We start from the raw sequence: 23,360 nt of genomic DNA, 5'->3' as shown, positions 1-23,360 counted from the left end.
AGATCATAGTCTTATACAGTAAGAGCTTGGACCCTATTCTGAGACGTTTCCAGCGAAACAGTTTTTACAAGCTGAAATAGACTCTCTTTAACAGCCAACAACCGTGCGCGAGGTTCATCATCATAACTGCTATCGGTTGTGATTTTCGACCCTAAATACGAGAAACTTTCAACTGTCTCAAAGTTGAAGTCTCCTATTTTTATTGTTTTGGTTTGACCAGTGCAATTCGATGTTGTGCGTTCTTTAGTTTTGGCGCTGACGTTTTAACTAGCGGCTTTAAAGTCGATGAAAATATGGTGTAAACTGATGGTCACATTCCAACAGTTTTTCCGTTGCTGCAGCACAAAGAAAATGATCTGTTCTTGATTTGCCTGGAGCCTGAAGCGTCGGAGAATATCTTATAGATAGTACCTCTATAATTGCTGCACTACGTGATATTCCCCTTTTCATGCATGGATTAGATAATGTCAGTTGTCAGGCATTGATTCCCTGTCCCATATTTTGAGCATCAGTTGATGAACCGGTTGGTGTAGTTGGTCGCGTCCATATTTAATTAATTCGGCTGTAATTCCATCAGTTGGCGGGACCTCCAACTCACCGATATTTTGGTTGTTGAGCCGGACAGCTTTTAGGGATATAGAATTGGTGAACCTCGGTGCAAAACCGGGATGTCTAGAGTTCCTTATTAAGGCAAGCCTAGACCGGGTATCGGTTGTTGCGCCGTTGATGACGATGAGATCATCAAAATAATGAAATCATCGCTCCAATATGCCCATTGTGTCGGAAATGAGATTTCTCTCAGTATCTCGGCAGGATGAGCATCGAGGTGTGTAAGGCTTCATCTTGCTGACTTATTGGTAAAACTTGCGCGCCTGGTGCGGTTGCTCTCTGTGCTTTTGGAATTCACAGATCTGTTGGTTCTCCCAGGCGTCCTTTTCCGTCTGTGAAGTCGCTTCTCCGTTTGCCAAACTCCGTGATAAGCATGCCCGCATTCTTTAAGAATGCATCATTACTCGTTGCTAGCTTACATTTATCGTCGAACCACCCAGATTTGCAAGCAAATAAAAGTTAGGAGATTGATGACCATGATGATATCACTTCCTTTTAGAAGAAGGGCCTATATCCGCATACTACGGTGACTAGCCACTTCATCCATGGATACTATAAAAGAAAATTAAACAACGAGTTTGCTCGAAATTTTGTGTTTCCAATGGAATTACGGCCATGAACTTATTGAAAATGGGTGGCGTAAGACATTCAAGACGAATTTTGAGGTCATCGAAAACTTGCCTCATCCAAGCCATTCGTCTACCATTGCCAACGGCATTGAAAAAATTGAGGAAATTATGCTGAAAAATCGTCTTGTTAGCATTAGGGAGATAGCCGAAACTCACAACATCTCTTATGGATCGATTCGACAACTGGCTTTGTGGTAAACTCTGTCCTCGAACAATGCGTTGCCTATAAAAAAACGGTGGCAGCTGCAGAAATCCACAAACCACTCTTCGATAACATTACGGCCATCAGGACCATGTTTTCCCTTCATCTACATCAAAGGGTTATCAGAGCCTACCTTGACATGAAGATCACCCTACACAATCGCAATGCCAGGAATGTAGGAAGACTCTACTGGATTGTAGTCAGTTGCTCATAGAAAGCTTCCTTCTTCTCTGTATTTTAAGCCCCCTTTGGTGGAGTGTACTGTTGAAGTCTTTCTTAATAGGGACCTGGATCCCAAGTAATAAGGGCGCGCCTTGCGGTTGCGTAAATATTAGTTTCACATCGGATTCATGCTCGTTTTGATAGTTACGAGGACAATATGAAAAATAATATCGAATGGGTGCCCACATTAAGGAAAATGCAGCGTTTTTACAGGAAAGGGAGAAGGCTCTTTTTGAAAAAGAGGGTGCTAGTGAATTTATTTTGTACAGCTTCAAGAATCCTAGCCGGCACGTAGGATAGAACCAATCATTTTGAAAGCTCGATTGTCATGGATATTACACCCAGATCTTGAAAGAGGTCAATAGTGGAAGGGGTTGTCCACCAAGACAGTAGGAGAAGGATATCGGAGAGGATACTCTGCAATTCTCAATAAATTCGCCGAGTTCCATCATCTTATTACTCAATACGGTACTTTCTCTCCGATTGCCCAGTTCTGGCTCGAGTCAGGCTGCGGACACTGGGTAAACCATTCTTTGGGGACCTCAGTGAGATTTCTAGCTGCAGGGTCGGAGAGCTGCTTTCCTTCGTGAATGCTACGAGCTGGCTCTGAAGATCCGAGCCAGATGGACTCTGCTTCCCTGTTCCTATAACAACAGTCACGGTCTTAGGAGTTTGTGGCATAAAAACGGCGCACCAAAGCGCTAATTGGGCTCCTCGGAGCGGCCACTGATACCTATCTACCCTACGGTAAAGAATTGAACTTCTTCTGAACGGATCCATCAATGGAGCCAGTTCTGCTTCCTAGCACTTGTAACATTTGATATCGCAGTTGCCAAGATTCCCTCTACTGAGACACTGCAAAGAAATTGACGACTGTAAGTCCACTAGCCCACCCCCAAAAAAGAAGTCGGTACTGGGTTTCTCTGTATTCTACCTCAGAACCACTTTTTGTCCAGAAGTGAGATTTGCTCCATGTACCTGGTATGTGTACAATCCTGCCCGCTCACGCATATCTTGTGTGCCTGTGCACATTTATTCATTCCTTTAAACGCGCAAACAAAGGCGCCTAGTGGAAGATTTGACAGCCCCATATAGAATTATTCACTACATATCTTTACTTCTTATCATGTTGTGTAGACGATTTAGTTAATTTAATATATTGACTCAATTAACTGATTGCTTTCTTTATTGCTGGCATTTAAATTTACTTTGTCCAACCATAACTTCACGAGGGCCTGCCCTCCATCAAAGCTCATACCACTCCCTTAAATATAAAATATACTAGGAAACATCAAAATGGGCCGGTTTTATTTCATTCCTCTGTACTTTCCGATTTATTTTCGTGATGTTTTAATATATATTTTACGGCGAAATCTATGGTCAATGATAAAATAGGACTATAAAAGGATATATTCGCTTGTTGAGTTTACTGAAAACACTCCTTTTGATTTTCTATGAATCATAATTCCATAACAAGCGTGCTCCTGATCGAATTTCTTGATATCTGGAGTGTACATACTTTTTTATCGTCCTATAAAATTTATGACTGATATCTATAACTGTAAATTTCGAATTGTTCTCCTGAGAGTAGCCCACGCAAGCTTGTCGGCTTGGAAGCAGCCTGAGGTTATGGTGAAAGAAGCCCAACATAAAATCTCGAATTTAAGTGCTTTACTTGCCCATGCCATTACTCATTTTTCCTTGTGTGCTGCGAATAATGGATGGTGGAAAAAATGATATTTTTGTCATTTGAGAATTGTCCCTTCGTGGAACCTGGCTAATCCCAAAAGAACATTCAACAAAAGGTTTGATAGGTCAGGAAATTGATAATTCAATCGGAAGCAACAATTTGATAATCGGTTCCAATAATTTTGAAAGCCATTTCAAGTTATTTCAGTCGGAATAGACCCAATTGGTAAGAACTGGTCAGCATTTATCCGGAGGGACATTTGCTCCTATTGAACTCTGTCAGAGAAGCATGGTATGGCAATCATCCCAACCGGGAGCAGCAAATAAAGTTCAATGGATATCGCCCTCTTAATCAAACCCTTTACGTTCCTTTCTGTTAGTTTTGCAATCGCTGACCTTATCTCCTTCCGCATGTACGAGTAGCGAGACTACGCAATCGTCAGTGACCGCTTCCAAAGCTTACTTCCAGGCGAAGTAATAAATTTTCAGTATTTACGAGTCCAGAAAGACACATTCAATGAATAGTTTACCCTTTATATTCGCCACCCCTTGACCGGCTAGCCTTCCGGACACAAGCGCAAGGACAGAGTCAACGCCCCATTTACAATCAGAGACGTCGTGCTACTGCGGTTTCACGGAATTATTTACTTTGCTCTGGTGATAGCTTCGAGTCTTGATTGTCTCTCCTCAGCAATTTCATCCCCTCTTGTCCTTTAATGTTGTGCATTTTTCAAGAAATGGTGCGAATGCAAATGAAACAGGAACTCATTCGTTGGTAAACCTGTAGCAATCTACTTTCATGGATTTTTTTCTTTTCCACGGGAAAAACACTCAAAGTGTCTGGTGGAATTGCGCTGACACTCCTCTAGTTAATGAGTTGAGAGAATATAGCAATTGCGACAATGAACGGAAGTCCTTTGGGAGACGAAACATAATGACGAGTGCGAGTCACTGTTCAGATGACGGGATATTAAAATGAAAAGTAGTTTTAGTGCAGACATAAAAGTTGCGCTGTAAAACAGTTTCCTACGCCAACATGTCAGTGTCGAGTGGAAAATGCATTTTGTGGCAACGTACCAAAGTAATACCGAGAGAAATAATGAAGGCGAAATATTTAATGGAAGAGAAAATGTTTGAACATGGTTGCGAAAAATTGGGTACTCAGCTTTAGAATATTAGATCATCACAGGAGCAAATACAATGTTCCACAGAAACGACTATTCCATTCCGTGGGGCAAGAGAATATTCATTACTGTCTGGAGGATTGAGATGTGTCTAGAACGTTTGGAATGCATGCGTATGATAGTCCTGTATATAATCCAGGAATTATCCCAACATAGTGCCTCTCCTGGGAGCAAAGAATTTGTATTCTCTGCTTGTAGCAACAAACAACTGAAATCGATAGAGGTTTGTGGGCAAGTAATGAGTAAATTTCCAAATGCCGTTGCTAACGCTCGAATAAATTTAACTCTTATTCACAAAAACTTCTTTATAGCAGCAAGACCAAATCATTCCAGACGTTGTATTTTGAAATCTTACTCAATTTAAAAAAAAATAGAGGAACCCCCAATATCAATGTCAAACCCGTTAGCGATCTTCGACATGAGGATCGCTGGGAACTCCAAGGCCACTTAAAAGAGATGATTCGCAAAAGCAAAAGGGATTGCTTCTTGTACGTTGACCTGCCCGTGCCCTCTGAAAGCAATTGCTACGCTATTTCCTCACCACAAAAACAGCGAAAGGCAAACGGTAGTCCAGGTCATCGAAGCCATGCAATCTCTAATCACCGAGGAGGAACGGAAGGTATGTCGTAGCATCGGTGTCAATAAGGCACCCAAGTTAAGAATACCATCTTAACAGAGCTTCGAAGCTGGCAGTAAAGACCAGTAAGTAAGTATTTCCTGCCCAGTGAAAAACTAAACCAGTTGGTGCAGCTTCCAACACCTAACAAGCCAGCTGAAGATCGAACATTATGTAGTCCGATCTGCCTGTTGGATACAATAGTAAAGATGATGTAGGAGTCATCTACAACAGATTGTCACCAATCGAGAAAAAGGGCAATGGCCTGTCGAACTTCCAGTATACGTTCCGATACATCCACTTTATGCTGGATGGAATAAGCACGGTGGTGAGCCTGACAAAAAAGGGACTGAATTCTAAAGGCTGTTATGCCGTGTTAGTACTGGATGTCAGAAACGCATTCAACTCCCCCAACTGGATCCGAGTGTAAGTGCACATTGGCTGACATAGGTGTTCCTGGATGTTTGGCGAGTCCGGTCGAGAATTACCTCACAAAGGGAATTTTCTGATACAGGGCGGAAACACACGCAGCTGGGATGCCCCAGGGTTCGGCACTGGTCCCCTGCTGTGTCATGTGTAATGGCGTGCTTGTGCTTCTCGTCCCAGCCGACTATAAAATACCTGGGATTGATGGTTGACTCCAAACCGAGCTTCAGGGAGCACCTAGATTATGCATAAAAAAAGGTAGTTGGTGCCATCAAAGCATTTGCAAAAGTGTTTCCGAATATACATATAAGATAGCTTGTAGCCATAATGGTGTGATGCATTCACCTGTGTGACACTTACAGGTTCTCAGAGACGGAAGCGGAAGCGGTTAGGCAGTACTACTCGTGACGGGGATGATTCCAGTGAACATTTTGGCGATAAAAGTGATTATGCTCTACCATGCAAGACGTAGGAATGCGGCAAGGCCAAAGTCGCATAATCTAGCAACGTAGTTGGGATGCTTGGAAGGGTCTGTGGTCACACAGACTCACTCCCAACATTAGAGTGTGACTTCCGCGCTATCACACTATCTAGTCCGCCACGAGCCACTTTCGTTGCTACAGGCACCATCTGCACCGGTTTGGGTTGGGCGATTTGCCTAATTATCTTGATGGCAAACCGGAGGATACGCCAAGGACAGAAGGAGACTGAACCAGTAGCAAGGAAGGATCGTAAATCCGGGGAGTATAGTTCTGAAGTTGTCACGCCAAGAAAATTTTTGTAGAATTGTTTCAACGTCAATGTTAATGTTGAGGTAGTTGTATTTCCAGATTTCAGACAGTGGAAAGATGACATCTTCCGCAAAAACCTCTCCACGTTCTCCAACCAAGACAACATGGAGAACATCATCGATAAAGAGACTTTAAATATCTCTAACATATTACCTCGACATAGGATATGGCATTTTGCTACCATCACATACTCGAGCAAAGGGTTGTAGAGGCCCCTATAACGCATGATAATGTGTAATTTCTCATAGAAAACATCCTTCTTATCTATATCGGAAATTCCCATTGGTGCCCTACTCACAATTGTGATACTCCTTTGACTTTGGCCGATATTTCGCAGCTAACATCCTATCAAAAACTAGTTCCCAAGTCATGAGAACGCAATTTGCGGTAGTTATCAGCAACAATCTAACGTAAGATTCGGGTCTACTACCACTAGGCTTTAGTATAAAACCACAGATCCGCAAGAGGGAAAGCAGTATATTCCAGAGTGCCACAAAGTAATTTCGATTGGGCCTAGAATGTCCAGCTTTTATTGTCGGGACAATCTGAAGAAAGCGAGCATTCTGGTCGGCTCTATATCGTTGTCGAGGAGCGTCCACATATGCCAACAAGTGGAGAAACCGGAAGCTGGACGCGTCAGGTATGAAAGATTTTGTGTATTTCTTTGATAAAGACATTTGAGTGTGCATTTGTCCCATTAGTACATAGCAAGCAATATATGCATACATTACGTAAGAATATCCACAGTCAGTATCGAATTTGTAAAGAAGCAACAAATTGACCTATTATAACTTTGTCAGTAGTAGTGCGTTTTCCACCAAACTTGCTGGGATTAGCTATCCGACAACAAACACCACCCTTTTCCATGTTTGAGGACCCCATTTAAATTCGATGTTCAATTATGTAGCCGACTGTATGCGTGAGCGTTCACAGTTCTTACCTTTTCACTAAATTTGGTGTCTATCGCTATAATAGTCTCGAAGAAAATGCGTGTAACGGACAGACAAACAGACAGTAAACCGATTTTTAATTTTTTTGCGTAAAACGAAACCTTCAAAAGGGCTGGGGAGAAGTAGATTCTTCAGGAATGGAATTCTAATATTTTCCTCGAACGTCAATTATTTTCGTCAATTATCTGTAATCTTATTTGTATGGTTTAGGATCTGGTAAATTCGTCCAAAATTGAAAAGTTTGAACTGTTATAACTTTGACACTAACAGTCGGATTTTCATGAAACTTGTCATGCATATGTATGATACTGTCTTCTATGTTGGTGTATTTAGTACTCCTAGGAAGAACTTAAGGGGAGGGGGGGGGGAGTTCAGTTAATTTGTAAAAGTTAGTAATACACTTTTAGTAAATTTATTTGAGCTGATATCGAATATTTTGAGGCCTAGATTTCATCTAAGCGGGGTTTGGGTTTGGATTTGGTAGTTTCCGAAAATGAGTCCTGTTTCACTTTAAATCTGTGCATTTTGACTCCTTACTCGCACACTTTACAATTCACGTCGAAACTAATATCAGTTTTTCGGAAAGTACTAACCACACGCCAATATCCCGTAAAAATAATTTTGAAATCCACCCTTTGCATGTATGGTGAGCCCCCCTTTAAACTCCACCTAAATTTATGTCACTCGCTGTATGCGTGGGATTTATGGTTCCCATTTGTCCACCAAATGTTTTTCGAATCGGTTTATCCGTTTTGGAGAAAGGTGCGTGTGGCAGACAGTCAATCGATTTTAATAAAGTTTTGCTTTCCACAAAACGTTAAAAACCAATCATAAACTGCTTTCTATATCCAAAGGTCGTAGTCCCTGATCGAAATTTGCAGGTATCCAGCCCACCAATTTCTATCCTTTTTAGTTGCGTTTTACGGCAAGCAAGGAATACTTTGGGCGTATCGCAAACTACTACCAATGTGATCAGTCAAAAATGTGAAAAAAGTTCAGAGAGAACCGTCACCTCATCACGGTTTGCACTGGAGATCCACGATACATATATATTGTGCGAGGGGAAGGAGAGTGTAAACGATCGGCACATTGTAGGTGGAGGCAAGTAACCGCTATAGATATAAGAAATATAAGAGTTATTCAGTCCGGCATACATAAGGAGCTGAATTGCCCAAGTAAATGAAGTTAATATAAACTCCGCCCAAGCCATGGCTAAAAAAGGAAGAGGGAGGGATAGCTGTAGCGTGAATGACTCAGTTACACCTAAGCGTCTGCGGAGAGTAGGGTGTTACGAATTACGTACCCATACCTGCAACATAGTTGTGTGAACTCTGGCACGCTCCTACCCACCTGAAGCAGCGATCACCGAAGCCACCCATGGATAGGATTTTGCGATGGGCCGACAACCCATTCATGTAAAAACTACTCCATGTCAAGAAACCTGGAACATTTGACGCGGGTTGGACGGATAAACGACTTCCAAGCAAACGTCTAACGAACTATTCTTTCGGATCCTGGAATGTATGTTCCCTGAACAAAACGGGGGCCGCCAAGACTATCCTTCAACAGGTCGAGATTTTGAGCATTGCAATCCAGGAAGCAAATTGGATTGTTAACGAAATAAGCGATATGAATTCGCACACAATTTTCAAAAGTGGCAAACCATTGCATCACAAGGAGTAGTGGGCAAACAGCTCAAGTCACACGTCAGCAACTTCAAATCTATCAACGAAAGGTTGTTTCCGATTCGCATCAGGACTCGTTTTTTCAACCTCTGGATTATCAACGTGGACGCCCCGACTGAAATCAACTAAGATACAATAAAAGACGAGTTTTATGCACGCCTGGAGACATTGTTTGACTCACTCCCAACAAACGATGTCAAATACTGTTGCGGAATTTTATGTCGAAAATCGGAAACGAAAGCTGGCATCGGGGAGAATGCAATCATAACGGTCAACGATTAATTGACTTCGCCAACAGTAGAAATGGTGCATTCACAAACAGACCTGGAAGTCGCCACACATATATCAACCAAATTAACTAGGTCCTCATTGGTAAAAAATGGGCGTTCAGTGTATTCGATGAACGATCCTATCATGAAGCAAACTGCGAATCCGTCCTTTCAGAATAGTCCGCCTCAATATTATCCATCTATCTTTTGCTAGTCTTCCCTCGGCAATTTAGAAAACTTCCATCGAATTCAGAGATGTCCCTGCGCCCACTTGCTCAAATATGCCGCCCGTTGTTAAATATAAGACGTAGGAGGATCTCTATGAAACCGCTACCTCATCATCTGCACGAAATATAATCAACTGAAACAGGATTTTGTCATCCCGCCTGAGTCTGCACCCACCAGTACGCCGTCCTACTCTCAACTTAAATCCTCTTTATTTTACGAGAGGATTCCAGGAAAAAGCGTCAACAGAATTTCTTGGACCATTTCACTTTAGTAACACTTTTACCCTCTTGCACTGCACAACCTTAACTCCCCGATTTAGCTGTTCCGCTGTCAATCGATCAGCCGGTCCCACAAATTTTCTTTCCCGGCCCATGGCTTCGAACTTGAAAATCCATGGCTTCGAACTTAAAAATCCATGCCTGCTCAGCGTCAACAGTAACGTACACTGTTGTGTTGAAGTGTGCCGCAGGTCATTCCCTTCAACTACGATCAATCGCCTGCCTGCCTCCAATAATGTACAATATGAGCACGTTTGTGAGGGTCAACGAACGGTGGGCCCGGTCAATTCTGGCATCCACTATTGGAAAATTACGAAAAAATAGAAATTAGAATTGTCTAAATGGAATTGGAATGTGAAACTTAAGGGAAACGGGCCAGTTGTTGAATTGTTTTAAAAAAAAATTATATGTTTTAAAAAAATTGATTAAAATAAAAAAAACCAGTTGTTGGATTGTTTTAAAATTATAACGAAAATTAATTAGTTGAAATATTAAGCATTGTATTTAAATGAAGGATGGGATGGTCATTGTGAAGTAGAAAGGGATAATTGAGAAAATTAAACTGGTAGAACAAAAGTGACGATAAAGGCACTATTACACATTATTGTAATAGCGATTTTATGGCTGCATCATAGTGGAGGTTCTGTTGATAGCAGAAAGTTCCGACTTCTGATAATTGGAAATATGTTCACCAATCGAAACTAATGAAATAAGCTAAAGGATATAACACCAACGTATGTCAGGATAGGTGAGTGGTTAGAGCACAAGGCTGTCGTACGGAAAGTTTCGGTTCAAATCCCATGGGTAGCAGTGGAAATTGTGTCGTGATTTGACGTCGGATACCAGTCGACTCAGCTGTGAATGAGTACCTAAAAAAAATCAGGGTAATAAACTCGGGCGAGCGCAATGCTGACCAAATTGCCTTCTACAGGGTACTATAATCCTGTAGTGTACGGTTACGGTGTTGAAGAAAGTGCTCTAACACATTTCATGGCCCAGACCCAATTTTATTGTTGCGCCAACCATTATTATTATTATATAACATCAATCATTTATAATGCCATATTTGCTCACACTCGTAACATGAACCATTTCAAAAATACACTACGGTCCTAAATTTCAGCGAATAGCAAATGGACATGCATTGACATATCTGATTATCTAGGAAGGAAGGATCCGGAAGTTTCTCAAACAATATGCATTTTCTCATTCATAATATGAAACTCTATAAAATCGTCCCTATTCAATCACCTGCTCCACAGTATAATATCAGGCTTCTCTGAATATCCCAGTGGAGCAAACCATAGGAAGGGATGGGTTTGATTTTGTTCAGTCATATAGTAGAAATGTAAATATACATGTAGAATGTTGTGTGCACAGAATAGCAAGTTTCCACTATAATAGAAATCGCCCGAAGCCATGTACATACAATAGAATTTCGAATTCAGAAAGTCCTCTGTCAATCGTTACCGGAAAAAGGAACTGTGATGACAAAGGGATCACCTATGTATGTATATTCAATCAGCATCTTTTTGTGGGTGCTGCTATGCAATTATAGAAGATGGGAAAATATTTTCTGCCAATATTCAGCAAAAGGGGCAAATAATCAGATTATCTATTTTGGAAATTGGATGACGTGGCAATACACATTTCCCGTACGTATATAGCATGTCCGCTACTGGAATAGTAATTTCATTTTTAGCTAATGGAATGAAAAGCTCATGCTTATTATCATTATCCATTTCTAAAAATCGAAATAGGTTGATCGTGCCTCTGTGCTAAATATTGGCATCCTCACTGACAGAGCTCCGAAGGTATGGAGCCAGGAGGCAGGAGCCTCAACATACAATGTTAACGCAGTAAACGTTATTATAAATTCTTCTTAGTGATCCACGAAGTCGATATGGTGCCGGCATTACCATTTCTGGTTTGTCATGTCGGCAAAAGGCAGACGGCAACCGGTGCTATTGAGGGGTAAAAGCTTTGGAAATGAGGTAGGCGTTGAAATTGCAAACACCTATTACTTTCTAATTCTCAATAAGCGGTTTATTAAAAGGTTGCTTCATCGTCCCCTACAAGACCATGCAAATTAATATCGGCCATTGATTGCTGTTCTGCAGATCAAACCACCGCTGTAACAACAGGAGGAAGGCAGTAACCCACAGCGAATTTTACGGTGACGATTTCGTGAAAAAAGAGGAGAAACTATCTTATACACGCGACCAACCATTACGAGTGTCGAAGGAACATGAAATCAAACCAAAATACGAGCCACAAAACGACCTAAACAACCCTTAAAGTCAACACTCTTGGTAAGCAATTCATCAACCGAGATACCAAGCTTTGCAATGACGATATCCAAGGAATGAAGAACATGCTGAGCAATTGACAAATTTATAAGAATACAAACCATGAAGCAGAGAAAATGAAAAATCTTCGAGTTGTCAAAAGCCGACACTTGGGCACACAGGGCACGAAGCACTTCTAATGAAAAGAATGGCGCTTTACTTACCCATCAAGGAGCTGCGACGGAGAATTTTGTCGCCCTCCACTTCCACAGGTACTGCCGACATTTGCAAAAACCTCACGGTTTTAGAAAACAAAGAGCTGGCTCATTGAGCTTGACAACTAGGTTGTTGAAGAAGATAAAACGGCGTCTAACTGCCAAAAAACACAACCACTCCAATATGGAAAAAGACAGGCAGCCCGCCGAATTAATTAAACTTACTGTCCAATTCGGTAATTATCTTTTATCATGATTTGTCAACTGTGGACCAAGTTCACCAAGAACTGCAAAACTACTGACACTGATACATGCTGTGTGGTGTTTATCAAGGAAGCGCCCTGTTACATTTTACAAACTGATTTCGAGCAACTTGTCCAGAAGCGAAATGCTCGCCTCACGCATTGAAACCGGCACTATCACTATCACTGACAGAACTGAGCGATTAAAATATCTCGGATCAATGGTGAATTGTGCCATTAAATTGCTTCACGCTTCAACACAACCTAGATGACGCGACGCCACACAGCTGACGTTATTTGCAGTTGAGATATCAATAAATTTCACAAATTCAGATCCGCCCAGCCAACTTCTATGAATCTGATTGCCGGTTGGGTGCCAAAAAAATGTACACCGCCTCGTGGTAACGAAGAAAAAGATGTTGCGTTGGATCAGTAGCACAGTACATTATGATCACGTTCAAACTGACAACATTTGCTATCAATATTGGGTTACATCCATCGTGGAGAAATTGCGAGGCGTCTTCGATGAGACGGTCATATAATTTGTGCTAAAGGGAACTCACTAGCTGAAATAGGCCTAAACATCGAAGGCCAACGGAAATGGCAATAAGTTGATACGCTAGATAGTGATTTGGGAGCTTTTCGACCCCATGCGCATCAGGCCAACTGAAATCCCTCCCAAGACCTACCAGGATCCTCCATCAAAGCATGAAACATATTTACAAAATCATAGAACACTACAATAAGGTAGTGTAGGTGGAACAGGGGCAGATTCAATATGACAATTCTATCGATATTGATTAGCAGTAGTTATGTGAGGACGACAGACTACAAGAATACACGACTCAGCCTTCCACTATGTGTTTATGCCCGAAATCCAAAAATGGCAGCAACTCTCTTAAAAGAAGGGAGTCCAGAGAAAAGAATATAGCAATAAATGCTAGATGTTACAGTTTACCAGAAAATCTGAAAAAAAATATATCTTGTGAGCTAGAAGATCTGCGCTCTCAAAAAGGATAAATCGCCAAGCTAGCCTCCCACAGAACTGGAAATGCATGCATGCCAACGACATGTCATTTGTAATGACTGTGATAGTTAGGAATGGATCATTTATGCTGACTATGGTCAATCACGAGGGCTAATCTATCCCAAAAACAAAAAAGTGCAATCTATGGGGTCCCCAATATACTTTGGTGTATTCCTAAAGTTAGGCCTGGTGATGTCAACATTCACGGTGAGGTGGAAGTCCCACAGCTTGCGGGTTACCGACATCTAAGGCAGAAAAAACATCGGACGGCGATATTTTTTTTATTTCTTTTTAACTTCCCATCGGTGCTATCCTGGTGCTAACCTAATGCAACGTAAAATTTCGTCTATGATATAATGAGGATTGACTGTGTTTAAGGAAACCCTCCCAGATTCCTAAGTGCCATATAAGCGCGTGCACTCACTCCCTGAAAATCTGTAGATGGTATGCCCTCTGATTCAGTGGAAAGCTCGTACTTAGTGCTTGCAGCCCAGTCAACCAGAAAGAGTACAGCATAACGAGAGAAACTAGACACCCGAATAGGCCGGTCTGCTCTCGACGTTATTATTTGAATCATTCAGAAGAAAAGAGGAGGCACGGACGGGTGAAACTTCAGCCATTAGAGGGGGAAGGGAATCCAAACTAAATTTTTCCTGTAAGAACCTTCTCCTTCGCCATCACCTGGAAAAGCGGAAGAAAGACAAATTGGTGATATGTACATAGTTGGCCTAATACTTAAGTTTGAAAATGGATCCAAGTAGACCCGATAAAGTGAAACTGAACCTGAACCGGACAAAGTCAAACCCCCATTCGATAACACAAGGAGGCACTGCAAAATAAGGTGAAGATCTTTGAGTAAGGAGTCATGAGCATTGCAACAAGACCAAGTTTACAATAATCAAGACAAATCTAATGCACAATATCGAAATCTCGGTCAGATTTGGGAACAAGGTGGTAATCCAGGTAAGACCCGCACTAGATACAGAAGACTCTTCCGCCAGCGGCGGTTATTCATCACTTAAAAAATTAGGCTTGTGTCGGAAATCGTTAAAGTTGGTCAAATTAACGAATATCATGCCGAAGTTTCTTTGCGTCTACTGCCTGAAAAGCTGGCAAAATTACAGGATTGCCCTAATGTCTTGCGGCCAGAAGGTTCAGTTTCACAAAATCAGTTATCAGATAACATCTTCTATGATGGTAGATCCACAAGATCGAAGGGCTGAAGGTGGAGCATTGGCATCCTAATGTCAAATTTGTTAGAAGTAACCATGCTGAAACAATTCTGTAATAAGGACCTGGTGATCCTATAATATCAGGTTACTGACAAGAGGATAATTGCAATAATTGCTTATAATTCTCTTACCGTTTTTAAAGATTTGTTGACAACAAAACATTGTCAAAATTGGTTTACTGTTTATCTCTCCGTATGTCTGTTTCTCTATCTGTAACACGTCAGAAAAGTTACTCCTATTGGTACGAAATTTGGTTGACAGGTAGAAACTCTGAAACCCCTTGCACGCAGTAAGTAGGATCGTTCTATCTTGAATTTTACATGCAAAAGGGGGGATGGTGTCATACTCTTAATAGTTTGCGATACGAAGGCCAAACATATTTGTTGGAGTTAATGCTCCAAATGCAATCTTAAGGGAAGAAGTTATTTGAATTCATCACTTCAGTCGGTCTCATGACTGCAAACTTGGGACCGAGAAGAAGTGAAGTAAATGACTTAACAATTTACACTTCAAATGTGTTAGAGTTTATTACAGACTGGCGGTTGCTATATAAAGTTTCGTTGACAGATCGCCGATACCTAGAATTCAGTCTGACGGAATCCTAGGAAAACGGATTAGACGAAGTAAAATGAATTTCTTGGCAATGAAGTGCAGCTACCTAGGCGGCTCAGAGCTCCTTTGCCGCCAGAAGATTAATTGGAAACTCTGAACTGCACATTTTTAGAGTGCTATGAAGAAGTGATAAAACAGTTCCTTGGTGGAACCACGAACTGCGACTTTTGAATCGTGTTTGAACGGCAATTAGAATGACTGGTTAAACTTCCAGAACTAAGTATTTGAAGGTGAAATAGAGACGTGAAGGCTTTGTAGAGTACTTAAAAAAGAAGAGTTGGCCAAGTTAGATTGTTTTAAAAAACCGAATAGTACTTTTACGAACTCCAGATTGGAATCAGTACAAACCCTCTTGGAAGTACACCATCTGGGCGAACAGGTAAGAGAAGTAGAAGCGGAAGAGTTGCCGGTTCCTGCAAACCCTTGCAACGTAAGTGCTGCAACGGGAATTGGAACAATGCAAGAGCGGTTGTTACCAATGAAAAAGCGAGAGCTCCAGCCCTTTGATATTTGAAAGCACCTTGCATGGATGGCATCTATCCAGCAATGTAGGGTATAGAGCACTTAGAGCGACTGCTAAGAAATATTTAAGATAAGCTAAAAAGGTTATGTTGCTTGGATTAAGTGCCTACCTCTTGGTAGAAGGTTAAGGTAGTCTTCATATCGAAACCTGGAAAAGATAACTATTCAAACTCACAAAACTTCAGACAGATCAACTTGATTACATTCTTGCTGAACCGTCACATTCGTGAAAACGCTTAAAGTCGCCCCACTAAATGAGAGCCAATATGTTCACCAACGTGGAAAACCCTGTGAGTCTGTTCTTCATTCTTTGGTTTCAACGAAAGAGGATGCAACTCTAAAAGGTGTTCGTTGACATTGAAAGGGCGTTTGAATGCGCACCGTCCCAAAAACTTTGTCATCCCGCCGGAGAGCATGGTATTGATGATAAGTGGATGCTATGCTAGTGCAGAGATTGTTGAGTGGTGATGTGGGTATCGATCGCAACCTAACAGCAAAAACAACGGAAAGCTGTCCCGTGCTACCTCCGCTTCTATGCAGTATGCTGACCGACTCACTAATTATGCGAACAGCAAAATCTGTCAATATACACCCATGCTAATGACTAGCTGTTAATCAGAATCTTGGAGCGGTATGTGGAAGAATACAATGTGGCGTTAGTTTGATTGGCAGTTAGACTTTTCCTCCTAAAGATGAAAGTTACAACCCTTCAACTCTCCGAGGAAGTGAAATATCTGGGTGTCTTTCTAGATTAGATGCCCCTTGGCCTCTGTTCGCTTATAGGTCCATAGTGTGGTGGATTAAGGTGAGATAAAAAATTGTCACTGTAAACTAGCCACACTGCAAACAACTGTGTGTCTGGGTATTTCCGGTACCATGAATACAATACCCGGCGCAGCTCTAGATGGCTCTTAGACTATCTCCATCAGATTGTAATGATATGAGTGGAAATAGGAGATCAGGTCGATCATCCTGAGTGGCCGATAACGACCTAGAGGGCAGAGCTATCCCAAAAATCTAAACAAATTGGCTAAATTGACCGTGAAGGTCCGCCCACAAAGATTGAAGCTCTATCAAAGTACTCGGTCGACACGTTCTTGCACGCCTCTGTGCTAGCCAGGCTCGGGAATGTGGGGGGGGTCCTTTGAGCGCTTTGATCCCTCACGCTTCATTACTAAAAACCAACGTGTCTATTCCGATGCGTGGGTCCGCAACGGATTCTAAACTCGACACTAATTAGGATTTCGCGACGGCCTATCGAATGAAAAACAGAACGCGAACTAAATTGGAAAATAGAAAAGAGGAAAAAAAAAACCCTCCTTGATCGCGGCATTCGGGTCCGGAGACTTACGGCTTAACGCGCGCGGTCGAGCGGTCGAGTCGGGGTCTTCCTTTGGAGTAAAAATCAAAAGGAGGTTTTTCAGGTTGAAGTGTATGCGATTCAAAGGGCGGCAACCTAAGTTATCAACGAGTGGTTGAAGGGTAGGTATAACGGAATCTGCAGCGACATCCAGACTGTCCTGAGGGCGTTGAGTAGTCCTTTGATCACGACGGAAATCATTCAGGAATGCAGAAACCAATTGAATTCTATTTCTAGATTTAATACAGTGAAAATATTCTGGGTGCCTGGTCACTGTGGTGTAAAGGGAAATTAAATCTCGGATGCCTTAACAAAAAAGGGTTCAATTTTCCCCATACCCTGACCGGAACCAGCGATGGGGCGTCAGTAGCTTCCCATAATGACAGGTGGTTTATTCTGTCGAAAAGCAGGAAAACTTACCGGGGTACTGTGGGCATTCTGGCTGGCCATAATTCACTAGTTGGACATGTACTTATTAATCATAGGAATTGTAGAATTGTACAAGATGATGTGTGTTTCTTCTGAGGAAACAAGATCCACGGAGAATTTTCTATGTGAATGTCCCGCTTACGGGTGCATCAAATATAGAATCTTTGATGGTGATGTAATTAAGTTGCAATGGGTAGCATCACATCCACTAACGGAAATCCTGCAATACATAAACCTATCTGATGTATTTTGTTGGACAGGAGGGTCGAACATAATTGACCACTACGATCTGAGTGCTCAGAGGATACACTCCTCCCCACCTCAAACTAGAACTCGAAGAGTTTTCATTCGATGATGACGATGACGTGAAAATTTAAGTGCATTTTCTTCATTTAATTATATAGTAAAGTACACATGATTTTAACAATTGGTGAAGAGAATTTTTTTTATTAAACATTTAAGACCGTTGTTGAAAAAACTAATTTTTTTTCTAAACCTCGCCATTCAGTGAAAAAAATCTAAAGTTATAATCTTTACCTACATGCAAGAATTGATTAGACTTCTAGATAGTGATCTTAGGGAGTTTTACTGCTTGCCGCGGAGGACTTCCAAAAAATCTTGTCTTGCCACTATTTTGTAAAAATTGTGAACAAGTTTTCCATACTAACGAAGAGTTGCTTTTTCGATTGGTATATTACTTGTGGACTATAATTAAAAAATGTGCTCAGAGAAAAACCTCGGGAAAAACCTTTTTGGGACGATATAACCCTTAAAAAATCCTGAAGAGTTTTTGAAACTTATGTAATGCCTTATGATAATCAATGAAGTTTATCAAGGTCAACTAAGAGAGAAGAACTATTCCAAAAATTTGAAGAAATGGCCAAATTTCACGTGAGGGTTGGCCCGCAAATAATGCAGCTCCATAAATTGTAACGACAACGCTTGCACGCAGTGTTATACTAGCCAAGTTCAGGAATGTAAGGAGCTTCAGCGCTTCTCATGTTATTATCCAAATTTCATGTATCCTTAATTCAGTACGTTGGGGCCGCACCAAAACCAGCAATACAACACGGTGATATCGCGGCAATGTAGCAAAAATCACCGCGATGCTAAATTTGAAATAACATAAACCACTCGACCGGGGGTGGATTCAGAACCATGAACACCCGAGTGCCGTGATCGAGAGGGAAAATCCACGACGGATCGTATCCTCAATTCGTCCTGTCTTGATCTTTACTGGGCGTTTGTGGTTCCCACTCCTCCTTGGCATCTTTAGTTCTCAACAAGTCCGGAAACCGGAAGCTGGACGTTTCAGGTATAAAAGGTTTTGTGTATTTCTTTTATAAACACATTTGGGTAGGCATAGCACGTAATATATGCATATATTATGAAAGAATATCCACTTTCGTGTGATACTGATATTCAAAGCCTTGAATTTGCACAGAAGAGACAACTTTGACCCTTTATAACTTCGTTAGTAATAGTGCGATTTCTACCAAACTTACCATCAGTTAGTAAAATCATGCTCTGTGTTACAGCCGACATTCGTAATTCTAGGATGAACTTAACGAGGTTTTGCAGTCAACTACTAAAAATTATAGTAGTATACTACTAAAAATTGATCCCTTTCCACCCCCCGCACTCCCTCACTTTCCGACAAATGTCAAAACTAAGGCCAGCTTTGGAACGTACTAAATTTATACCCCGCATGACTATATTTGGTAGCAACAAAAATTGCACTACATTTTTGCATATATGGGGACTCCCCTTAAGTTCGACATAGAATGATATAACTCACTGTATGCGTGGGCGTTCACAGTTCCCATGTTTCTACCAAATTTGATGCCAATCACTGTAACCGTTTTCGAGGAACGTGCCTGCGACAGACAGACAGACAGTAAACCGATTTTAAGAAGGTTTTGTTTTACACAAATTTACGGTGAAGGTCTGCCCGTAAAACGTGCCTCACCGCCTTTGGATAAGAATTAGTTTGCAGATCCAAAAAAAACCTGTGAAGATGACATAGTAACCCCAAATGATCGGGTTATTGACATTTCTCAGCGAAATTTGTTGCCTCACATACTGTGTGCGCCTTTTTCAGTGCGTTTCAAAAATCCTGATTGTTTAAAAACGGTGGTTATAATATTTTTCGAAAACTATTTTGTAGGTTTTGGTAGATTGCTCTAAAGAAATTGTTTTCACCATTAGTGAATACAACCCGAGAGTAGTCCATTATGATAGTTCTCGGAGTAGTTAGGCAAGGAGGGCACGTTGCTCCACTCTCATTCTTTCCTCATCAACTTCTGGCAAAAGTTGTAAAATGCTGGGTAAGTAGTATGAATGGCGGAAGACCATATTCATTTGAAAAAAATTCCGCTCCTTTAAACAAGGCCAAGAAGACAGAAAATTGGGTGTTCACTAATCGTTTAGATTATTGCGCGTGGGAAGTTGTTGAACATGAGATCAATAAAAGTCCTTAAAATAACCTCGAATTAATGAAAGCAGCTGTTACCACAGCAATACCATAAATGAACGAGGACCACTTGGCTCACGCATTCAGACGCCCCCGACAAAGAACTGAATTAACGCCAAAGATGTTTTTATTGAATAATTGTTCAGCCTACCAATTATTTTGCTGTGGAGGTATTTAAGGTCAATAAATTTTGTAACAAATATACAACTTTTCATTTTACAGTTGATATCTTCTCAAATACATCCCATCCCCTATAGATTAATTATCAAAGTTGGCTTCTATTACTTTCACAGGGAATGTCCACCAAATGATTGCGAATCCTTCATACGAGGAAATACTTATATTTTGTGAAAATATTTTCAGAAGTTCAATTAGTTGTGTACCTTTACGAGCAAAAAATTCAATGTTGAGGGATTATATAAAACAAAAGAGAACCTGTTGCATAGGAGTAGTAGTACAATTGGTTCTCTCCATTTAAGGTATCCCCACTGCCATCATCTACCAGTGGTTATTTCCATTAAACCAGTTCGCCCAAAAGTAAAAATCTCATTTATTTTTAATTCACCATTGAAAGATTAATAACTCCATGGAAAACATCTTTGATCAACATTCAACGTGGAATGACAAAGCACTTTTCTAAAAGTGTCCATACTAAAGGATAATTACGGTCTGACCCTTAAGTTATTTATATCGCCCTCAATTAAGTTATTCAAAGGTACAAATGAGCCCCAGCTCACCGGATGGCCTAGGATTAAGGTCCAGCTGATCATCGCTAAATCCAACTTGACCTGTAATATTTTGAAGTGTCTTGAAATAACTGAGTCGTAATTGTGAAGGTTTTGGCAGATGCTGACTTGTACACTAAGAAGAAAAATGTGGAGCAGTAAAAAAAATCTCAAAAATTCTAATAAAATGTTCGACGTGATTTATTTCTATTATTCAAATATTTGGCATCTTTGAATAGAAATATTTAAAATTTAACGTCATCCATCTACAGAAATATCAAATAAATCTTCACCGACAACAAAAGCTATCCTTTACATTCATTGTATCCTTTTGCATTGTGGTGAAACCGCTCACGGAACAGCTGCCTTGCAGATTGTATTCAACTCTACCACCTTCCTCTGTGTGTCGTCCATTGTAGTTTCACTATAAATTCTTTAGGCACACTTCTGCACAAGGACCACATACTATGTGAACTCTTCAAAGAAACACCTGAAACACCCCCACATGCTTTCAATGAAACAACCACCAATATTTGCACATAGAGTAATTCAATGCAATTGTAACCGTTTTCCGATTGTTACTAAACTTTCACCGCGTGATGGCGCACTTTCCCGGGAACGTTAAACGCGTGAACTTCCTCCCAGCTAAGGAGAAGACCGAATTCCTTGCAGATGGGTCATCGACTGAAATGGAATTGTTGTCTGTCGGATGTCGGTGCTCAATGCGGAGGAATCCATGGAAGCTTATTTTGGGGACAAGTTCAAAGCAGTGGCGTGGCGGCCCGAGTGAACCGTTGAGCCAGTTGTGATTCCTTTGGGAAATGATGTCAATTAGCTTTCAAGGATCCTGATTTCATAAAAACCTTGAATATCATTAGTCACTTTGTTTTTAGACTTCTAAGGGTTCTTTAGCATATTTATACCCAGTCAGATGGGAGCCTACGCTTTGAACCATTCACGTTTTTTTAAGGACCTCTCTTAGTGCAGATCTCTTAGTCCTTTTGGAAACATTTTTTGGCTTTTAGAACTTTGTATAGGCCAACACACGCCCATTCGCAACGCCGCTGTCTAATATTTACACAAGAAATCGTGGTGAATAGAATAACCTCCTGTTGCTTTTGAGTGAAATTCTTGAGTGATTTTCGCGGTGGAGCTTTTCCAGAAAAACGTTTGTTCAACAAATTTACGGCGGCTGCTTTGTAAATGCTTCCTTAAAATGAAGAACGGAGCGGTCTTCCTATCACCCCAGAATAAAATCGAATCAGACTTATTACATGCATACGATTCTGGGGCTGAAGGGGAAGGCTCCATTACAGCCTAGGTAGCGCTGATTGATTGGTGCTGATACCACATTATAGCAGGTTTGGGAAGGAGGTGAATGGAGACAGTATCGTGTGAATTGTAGTACCTTAAGAAATGTGAAATTAAGTAAATAAGTAAGGATTGGGGGCGCTTAGAGGATGTAACCAGTTAGTCGTGAAGAAGAATTTCCACAAGAATGAGCGACAAAGAGCCCATGAAATTTTAGATGCGGGCGTCAGCTAATTTGAGGTAAAATGTGTTATCTGTAATAAGGACAAATGGGGAGGTAGTGTGATGTAATACCACAAAATTATTGTTACAGGCTTTCGATTATATTGTGTAGGATTCCAGTGGGAAGTGTAAGGGAGGACCTCCTTTAGAAGCAAATGTACCAAATTTGCATTACGTATTTAGCTGAGTTAACATTTTACATGCGGTAACTGTGTATTTTCCAGAAGAATAAATTCTCCGGTTCATGATTCCAAATTTCATCTGGAAATTTAATATCCGCACATATCTGGTGGGAAGGGGTTTGGCAATGAGGAGTAGAAAAACTTCAAATGCACAAAAGACAAATTCAAAATATGACTTATCCATGATAGTGAAGTATTCTGAGAAAAACAACATTCATTGCCTTAAAAAATAAGATGGGATGGAAAATGCGTTCAAATTGGATACTTTTCAATAGCAAGGTAGACAACTCCGATCAAAAATGATTTTATTTTTCTTTACATACCCTAAATACCTCTGAAAATCGCTGATCTAGAATTTATCTCCATTTCCATGAAATACCCGTCTCTGTAAAGAGGTAAAAGCCATGCGGCCAATCATGAAATATTAAAGAAAAAAGCCAAATCTAAACGCGAGCAAAATCACGATCGTGGCGATCCAATCCTAATTAAGGCCTAGCCTTGTAATATCAGTGGTTTCACCTTCATATTTCACAAAAAGATATTCATATTTTAAATATTATTTTTATAAACGATCATTTTCATTCTTTCTGTGTGACACAAAACCTTATTAAAACCGATTCAATACCTGTCTATCCGTCTGTCTTTTTTTTTGTTTAAGGAGGTGGAAATTTTCAAAAGACTTTGGCCTGGGCACGCCAGAGTGTGGGATTTTTACCCACTAAAACCACCTCCGACTGCCTCC

At 40.9% G+C, this 23,360-nt stretch overlaps 1 protein-coding gene across 4 annotated transcripts in view; it reads right to left on the bottom strand.

Moving 5' to 3' along the window:
- LOC119646766 (diuretic hormone receptor) overlaps positions 1–21,567 on the bottom strand; it is a 159,791-nt gene extending 138,224 nt beyond the window's left edge. For all 4 annotated transcript variants that reach the window (XM_038047345.1, XM_038047346.1, XM_038047348.1 and 1 more), the window contains exon 1: positions 21,220–21,567. In XM_038047345.1, the coding sequence (XP_037903273.1) occupies positions 21,220–21,240 (21 nt within the window). In that variant the 5' untranslated portion in view covers positions 21,241–21,567. The remainder of the gene's footprint in view (positions 1–21,219) is intronic.
- Positions 21,568–23,360: the final 1,793 nt, after the last annotated feature.

Source organism: Hermetia illucens, chromosome 1 (genome assembly GCF_905115235.1).
Source record: "Hermetia illucens chromosome 1, iHerIll2.2.curated.20191125, whole genome shotgun sequence".
NCBI classification, from domain to species: Eukaryota; Metazoa; Arthropoda; class Insecta; order Diptera; family Stratiomyidae; genus Hermetia; species Hermetia illucens.
This window is presented reverse-complemented; position numbering and strand designations above follow the sequence as displayed.